At 44.2% G+C, this 8,614-nt stretch overlaps 1 protein-coding gene and 2 pseudogenes across 1 annotated transcript in view; 2 read left to right on the forward strand and 1 right to left on the reverse strand.

Moving 5' to 3' along the window:
* Positions 1 to 1,008, forward strand: part of LOC102822179 (putative PRAME family member 24-like) — a 6,124-nt gene extending 5,116 nt beyond the window's left edge. The window contains exon 2 of the mRNA XM_006877449.1: positions 52 to 1,008. Coding sequence (XP_006877511.1) covers positions 52 to 1,008 — 957 coding nt within the window. The remainder of the gene's footprint in view (positions 1 to 51) is intronic.
* Positions 1,009 to 3,940: 2,932 nt separating this feature from the next.
* On the reverse strand, positions 3,941 to 5,257 carry LOC102822563 (annotated as a pseudogene).
* Positions 5,258 to 5,264: 7 nt separating this feature from the next.
* LOC102822950 overlaps positions 5,265 to 8,614 on the forward strand; it is a 36,262-nt pseudogene continuing 32,912 nt past the window's right edge.

An 8,614-nucleotide genomic window follows, 5' to 3' on the forward strand; every position in this document is an offset into this window, starting at 1 on the left:
GACCTGTGTGTGATGGATCCTGACAATGCACTCTTCACCTTCCTCACTGAGAGGGTCAACGAGAGAAAAGGCCTGCCTCGCCTGTGCTGTAGGAAGTTGGTGTTTCCTGGAGTCCTACCCCAAAAGGAAGTGATTGACAAGATCCTGAGGATGGTACAACTGGAGGATGTTCAGGAGGTGAGTGTGGATTGCAGCTGGGACCTTCAGGACCTGACCTGGTTTGCTCCTCACCTGGGCCGGATGCTGAATCTGAGCAGACTCTGTCTCTCCGGAATTGCTGTAAATTGCAGGTCCTCTGGGAAGGAAGAAGAGGTGGGGAAGCTAGCTGACCAGTTCTCCACTCTATTCCTCAACCTGCCCCAGCTACAGCACCTCCACCTGGAGTGTGTCCTTTTCCTTAACGGCTACCTGCCCCAGCTGTTTAGCTGCATGCAGACCCCCTTGGCAACCCTCAAGATCACTGATTGCTTTCTTCTGGAATCAGACATGGCATGGCTGTCCTTCTGCCCCAGCACCCAACATCTCAAGTGTCTGGATTTGAGTGGTGTGCCCATGAAGAGCTTCAATCCTAAGCTCCTCTCAGCTCTGCTAGAGACAGCCTCTTCTACACTGGAACGTCTGAACTTGGGTGGATGTGAGATCAGAAATTCTCACATTACCAGATTGCTGTCTGCCCTGGGACAGTGCTCTCAGCTCACCGACTTCACGTTGTATGGAAACCATGTCTCCATGGTTGTCCTGGAGCACTTGTTGAGATACACAGCCCAGTGCTGCAAGTTTCGACGCCTAGAGCTTCCTGTCCCTCTGGATTGCTACTTGGGCAACCCGGGATCCCTCCATCGGCCGACCCTTCAATGGTACATTACCAAGCTGGGCCAGATGCTCCAGTACTTACTGCTGCCTAGCTGGGTATGGTTCGGCCATAGCTCCCAGGACCCCATCAAAGGATATGATACTATTTTCATCCAATTTGTGAGTTCTGATTTCCAACCTAACCTCTGTCTCTAGTTTGTGAAAGTGTTATGTTTGTTATTTTGTACAAAGAAATCAGGGGGATTGAGCTGTATCTACTGTATTAATTTGGGGAATGGATGCACTTGAAGTCATCACATTTGCTTGAGTAACACCTTCATTGTAAAAGAGGGAAAAGTAGAGGGAAGGGAGCAACAAGGAAAACTGAGTCCCACAGGAAGGAAGACCCATCAGTGCAGGTTGTCCTTTGCACCCAAGGTCTCTTGCATGGGAACCTTCTAGAAGATTGATACCAAGATATACAGGGATGTCCTAGGAACATCAGCACCTGCCCCCACCCTGAGCCATCAGAGAGAGAAAGTCTTCCCATACATGCTGTGCTATGAATTTGTACTTGAATCCTCATTAATAAACCACATTGACAAAGCCATCCCTGTGAAGTATTTCTGTTATGACTTTATTAGTGAGCCATGAGAACAGGTTCCTTTATTGGTGACCTGAATGCATTCCCACCATAGTTAAGTTCTTCATGGCAAAGGGGAGACATGTACATTTTCAGTTACTGGTCACCTTTTCTGTCTCTTTCCTCACTCAACTCCTGTATAACTTCTCTCTGTGGAATCTTATTGTACTCATCTTTTATCTAAAGGTGATCCTTTATTAGAGGGGTCATCTTGCTCAATGACATGATTCTCAGTGGTTTTGCAACTTGGTATTCATTTTCCATGGTGCAATCAGCCATCACTTGTCACTGGGTGAACTGCGGGCTATAACACCCTTTATCCCATTGCAGGCTGGGTCAGATGCAATGGGGGTCTCCATGTGTCAGCTGCAATGGGGGTCTCCATGTGTCAGATGCAATGGGGTCTCTGTGTGTTGTGGTCCTCATCTTACAAGCCATAAACGGACAGAGAAGGACCAACTGTGGCTCAGAGGGGAGAGAAATGTATCAAGGACATCCTTTGGACATGGGTCCCTGTTTTGAGAACACGTGAGATCAGTGGGGCAGGTAGATGGGGAGGATCATGGAGTGACATGCGTCCACTGATTGGCAAAACAGACAAGGACCTTCCCCCAGACTTTGATGTTCATCAATAAATGTTTTAAGTACTTGTCACCCTCAGCAAGTAAAGTATCATCTGCAGATTTCAGGTTTTTAATGAGTTTTAAAACCTTAAAACCTTGAAAGTCGGTCTCCTCCAACCGTTCTGTAGGATAACGATGGGCCTTTGTGCTCTTAGGAATACTTAAAATCACAGAAACCCTACACAGATTCTCTATGAGTGGAGATAAACTTAACAACAACTCTAAGGAATAGACTTTCTTTCAGGAGGTGTAAGTGAAAACTTTTGAGGTCTTTTACGTGGCACTAGAGCTGTAAGTCCTTAGCCCAAACTGGTCTTTTTCCTTTACTTTGCTCTATTGTAAGTATTGTAAGTAGGACCAACCAACCTGCTTCTCTATAATTCTTATCCTGAAAAATTCTCCCACTCTGTGATCTATTAGTGATATTTATATATCAATTATGGAATGTCTTTATTAATTTATATAAGTATCGATATTCATTGTATGATTGGTATATAATTATATTTCTAATTCTCACCTCACTTTGTGGATTAGCAACACCCTCGCACTCTCCTGTGGTGCTATATGATCAACAATGGACTAAAACCACAATGCCAGAGGTTGAATCCCACCAGCAGCTGCCTATGGAGGTCGTTATGAGGGAGAAACACTATGAGTAGGAACCGTGCTTTCTAGTGATAGCAGAGGGCCCTTAAACTTAGTCAGAATTGAGACCCAATTTAGAACACTCGTCTTTAATATTTGTGTTTCTAAAATGCCACTGTCTCGTTACCAAATGTCTTCGACTGTGTTCTGTAGACAAACTAAACCTATGAAAATTTCATTAGAAGAAGTCTACTCAAAGTTGCTTCTAAGGAGCATTGTGACAGAGCTTACACAACGTCAAATTTCTTCATTCTTCTAGAAGACCCTGATATGTTCACTATTCTGCTCCAACACCACATTGCAATGCATTGATTCTCCTCTGGTGTTTCTTTTACACTGTCCTGTTTTGCACATATAGGAAGGCATCAGAAACAACGTAGTTTGCATACAGTACCTGTTAGTCCTCAAATGGGATCTTGGTTCACCAGAATGGAAGCCCACAAATTCTCAGGTGTGATCAATGTGCTTTGGACAACAGTTGAGGACTACAATATGTTTAAAGGAGCTGATGATCACCATTAATCCTATCACAGCGAATGGACTCATCACTTCGGGAAGATCATCCCATAACTGTGCAATGACATCATTCCATCACTGCCAAACCATGGACATCCAGGACTCAACCAGCTTGACCCGTACAATGAATCATCACAGTGTATGTCACCTGTATGTTCCATAGTACCTGTGTGTTCCCGCTGTGCCCAGTAGAGCAACTCACTTCATTTCCGGTCAATGAGATTTGGAATGTATTCAAAAATAGACAATCTTGGCCTCTTCTCTAGTAATGTTAGAACAGAATATACCGAATGGAGTTGGATGACACAAACTTTCATCACTAATTGTTTAACAGGCTAGAAGTACAAATTAAGTCTAAGGGAAGACACTCTCTGTGTGTGCATTGTGAGGGGAAGATTCTGGGGTCCTTATAAAATTTATAGTCTTGGTGGATCCTAGCAAATGTCGATGTGGTACTCTTTCTTTGTTGGTGGTAGTCAGCATCCCATCTCTGCTGTCCTGTCTCCTTTACACCTTGTGCAATAAAGTTATGACTCAAGGAAGGTGGGGACTTGAGTAAGGGTACTGACATGAAGTTCATCCCTCCTCACAATGGAAACTAACGAATGGGGCACAAATCACTCAATGATCCTGATTGTAAACACACATGATCCCATAAACATTACAAGCACAAATCTTTCAGAAACATATTTTTAATGAGAAGCAAAGATCATAGTATGCATCAGATGTCAAATTCTAAGAAAATTGCATGGTATCCTACACTGAGGTAACGCTTACTATGACCATACCCTATTGAGCAGTGCAGCTCCATTTCCTGTATCATCTGGTCCAGTTCATGGATAAACTGTTGAAGGAACGGATGATGGATGGAACGGTTGATGCCCACGTAGCAATCAAGAGGGAAAGGAAGCTCCACGACGGTATACCTGCAGAGTGGGGCTGTATGTCTCACTAGGTTTTCCAGGACACCCATTGTAATGTAGTTTCCACACAACATGAAGACGGAAAGCTCGGAGCAGTGTCCCAGGGCAGGCACCAAGGCAGTGAGCTGGGCATCCAGAATGTCGCATCCACCCAAGTACAGTTGTTGCAGGGTGGATGAGGTTCTCTCAATCAGAACTGAGAGCAGCTCAGGACTGAAGCTCTTCATGGTCACACCACTCAAGTCCAGGCACTCGAGACGCTGGGTGCTGGAGCACAAGGACAGGCATGAAAAGTCTGATTCCAGAAGGAAGCAATTGGTGATCTTCAGGGTTCTCAATGGGGTCTGCAAGCACATGAACAGCTGGGGCAGGTGGCCCTTGAGGGAAAGGACATAATCCAGTTGGATGTCTTTGAGATGGTTCAGATGTAGGACCTGAGAGAAGAAGTGTTCAACTAGCTTCTCCACCTCTTCTTCCTTCCAGGAGAACCTGGAGTTTATGGTGACTCCAGAAAGATGGAGTCTGTTCAGGTTCACCATCTGGCCCAGGTGAGGAGCAAACCAGGTCAGGTCCAGAAGGTCCCAGTAACAATGCACACTCACTTCCTGAACATAGTCTAGTTGCACCATCTTCAGAATCTCCTCAATCACTTCCTTTTGGGGTAAGAAGCCACGAAACCCCAGATTCCTACAACACAGTCGAGGCAGGCCTTTTCTCTCATTGATCCTCTCAGTGAAGAATCTGAAGATTGCCTTGCCAGGTTCCAACAAGCAAAGGTCTGTTAGCACCTGAATGGGGGCCGAGAGATACTTCTCCAACCTTGAATCCTCCACTTTCCCCCTCTCATTCATGGACGCTGGCTCCGCTGATAATGCTGGGGCTCCAGCCCACACCTCCCAGAAGTTGGTTTCAATGTCTGGCCGTAAGTCCAGCACTCTGAGTTTGCATGTCCTAGGGCGAATGTTGGGGTGAAGCAGGAGACCCAGCCCATCCAATGCTGCCTTTAGGATGTCCTGGTGGGGATACCAAACCTTCAGGAGATCCCACAAAGGGAGCCATGGAAAGGGCCAGGCCCCCACCATGGCCTTTACTATCTGGCTGTGTCTCCCAGCCATGGCCTCCATGAACAAGGAGGGAAAGAGTTCCTTGGGCAAAAATTTCACAGCTGCAACTGCCAAGGCCTCATTGCCAAGAAGACTTCGGGTTGCAAGGTCCAAGATTGTGGGTGGGCTCAAGTCAGTCATTTTGATGAATCTGCTCCTGGGAGTTTGGGTGTGTTCTCAGCCCAGTCAGTCAACGTTACCTAAGGGAGAAATAAGATGGTGCTCCCAGTGGTCCAAACTCTAGGTCCCTCCTTAGCTCCCCAGAAAGTATTGTATTCAACAGATCACTAAACCCTATCATATGTTTATTTTGTTTTGTTTTTAAGTGTTTAACAAAAAGATTTTCCTGATAGAATAAACATTCTATCATGGTTATTGAGGGCCTAGGAGGAAATTATTTACTGGCTAGGGGGCTGACATGTGTTGTATATAACAGGCAATATACAACAAGAGTGAGATTAGCAGAAGAAAGATAAAGGTGGCAGAATGCATGAGGAGGAATGCAACAGTTAAAGTGAATGGAGGTAAATGTGACGAATTGAGCGTACCTGGTACATAGAGGAGATTGCAATGTTTGAAAAAAAATGAAAACAAATCATTATAAAACACACACACACACAAAAAAAGATTTGTTGAATGTAAAATTGATCATCTGCTCTGTAAACCTTCACACATTCTACAATAAAAAATTTGTTAAAGAAAAGATTTTTCAGTCAACACACCTTTCATTTGGGGCAGAGGTCTTTGAGAACTAAGGTGTACCTTATCCAAACCATGATGTTTTCATTGACCTCTTATGCTTCCAACAAAGAATAAGGAAGCCCCTAGAAAAATTGAAGCATTTGAGTTCTGTTGTTGGAGAAGAGTAGGAAAAGCACCATGGACTGCCACAATAAGTCTGTGTTGGAAAAAGTTCAGCAGAAATGCTCCTTAGCAAGTGTTTTATGAGACTAATAATGTACAAAGATTTTTTTATAAAGAAAGAAAGACGGGGGAGAGGGAGGGAGGAAGAAAAGAAAGAAGGAAAGAAAGTTTTCATGATGAAAGAAACGATCTTTTCTGTTTAAGGAAGGTGAAGTAAAAGAATTCATGGGCAGAGGGTAGACACATGTTAATATGGCTGACAGGGCAGCCAATATACAGCAAGAAGAAGGTTGGCAGAGGAAAGATGAAGGTAGCGTGAGACACAGGAAGGAATGTAATTAATAAAGTGAAATGTGGATAAATACAAAGTGCTCCTTAGAAGCCAGGATAGTGGGACTTCATCTCTCATACTACAGACATACCAGGAGGAACCAGCCCCTGGAAAAGGACAAATGAGAGGGTGGTACGCACCAGACACTGTTTCCTTCCCTTGTCTGTGGGTCACTATGATTCAGCTGTGACTCCAAGGCACCTAACACCAACAACAACATGTAAGGTATCAGTCTCTCTGCTCACTTCTCTCTTCTTTAATTTTGAGAGATAAAAGATGTTACAGGACACATTCCTGGGAAACTCCCTTACATCACCTCAGGGTTGTGAATGGAATCAGGGCATTGCAGCCCACCCTTAAGACTTTCATTGATTTATCACACATTAAATCACCACATAGATGGTCATCACATGACTTCCAAAGCACTGAGAACCATTCCTGAGTATGTGGACACATATTTTGAGGAGAAACAATTCAGTCCATGAGAGGTACCATCAAGACATCTGCAATGAATTGGGCATAATGCCCACTGGAAATGTAAGGACAGCATAGCTCAGCACACATTCAGAAACTGAATCATTTTCCCCAACAAATCAGAAATTCAAGACAATGGACAATTGTGCACAATAACACTTTCTGTTCTTTGCACTAAAACTATTGGTGCATAGTTTTGTAAGGAACTCTATTAGCCTAGTGGTTATGAATTGGGCTGCGAACCGCAAGGTCAGCAGTTCGAAACTACCAGCTGCTCCACGGGAGAAAGATGAGGCTTTCTACACACATAAAGATTTACAGCCTCGGAAACCCTGTTCAGGGTCACTATGGGTTGTAACCGACTCGACGGCACTTAACAACAACAACAACAGTTATATAGATTTTACACCTGAGATTAAATGGAAGGAAACCATCTCTAGATCTATTTTGCTTTTTTCATCTTTAATGATTTTCCTTTTCATAATTTTCTAAGATTTCTAAAACATGTGGACTTCTAGCTTCAACCAACCAACTGCTCCTTGGAACCCTACACAAGGTCACTATGAGTCAGAATTGGCTCCATGGCATTTTCACAACATAGATAGATGAAAGATCAATAGGTAGATAGATGATGTTGTTAAGTACCATCGAGTTGGTTCCAACCTGTACAGGGTTTTCAAGGAGCGGCTGGTGAGTTTGAACTGCCGACTTTGTAACCCAGCTCAGTAACCCGCAGTGCCACACCAGGACTCCAGAAAGATAGATGGATAGAAAAGTAGGTAGGTAGATAAATCCCAGTGGTGCAAACTCAAAGTCAGTCCTCAAATCTTCAGAAAGCTTAATAGCCTTTTCTGGTTACAGTGCTCCCCATTTAACGAGAGGATCGAAAGGCCCAAGGTCAGATGTCACAATGGAGGCTTCTCCTGACTCACGTACTTGAAGGAGATGACGAATCCAAGAGGCAGTTTGGAACGCAGGGACAAATGAATCCAACTATAGCAGGCAGGATGGCAGAATGCTGATGACTCGCAGGAAAGGTAACAATATGGCAGGATGCTGGCCCAAGTCCAAAGACCCAGAGGACAGATTGGAGCTAGATGCAGGATCTAGGCCCAACCCAAAGAGAGAGAGAGCTTTGGCGGTCAGTCTATTTATACTGGCTGCTGGCCACACCCCTGGGAAACTTCCTTCCAACTGATTGGCTGTTCATAGTCAATCTCACCATGGGGAATGACAAACAGCTGAGAATCATGGCCCAGTCCTGTAGATGGGAATCCTGAACCATCTCATCCATTGATCCCTCTGCCACCAACACAGGTGTTTCAGAAAACAGGAAATTGAGAAAAGGAGTCAATAAAAAAGAAGGAAGCAGTCCCTAGAGAAGGACATCATGCTTGGTCAGTGAAAAAGAGAAAGGCGCCCAATGAGAAGAAAAGTCACAGGGACAGTAGCAATGGGCTTAAAGTTCACAATGATTATGAGGATGGAGTACTGCTGGTCAGTGTTCCCTTCCATTGCTATGTCTAAGAACCCATGTGACAGCACATAGCAACAATATAGAAACATCAATATATGTATATGAGTACATACATGTGTATAAGCAGCAGTCAAGAGATCAGACGATGTATTGCATTCAGCAAATCTGCTGCACAAGACCTTTTTAAAGTGTTGAAGAGCAAAGATGTCAGCTTGAGGACTAA

This window comes from Chrysochloris asiatica, unplaced genomic scaffold, assembly GCF_000296735.1.
Source record: "Chrysochloris asiatica unplaced genomic scaffold, ChrAsi1.0 scaffold00500, whole genome shotgun sequence".
Lineage (NCBI taxonomy): Eukaryota > Metazoa > Chordata > Mammalia > Afrosoricida > Chrysochloridae > Chrysochloris > Chrysochloris asiatica.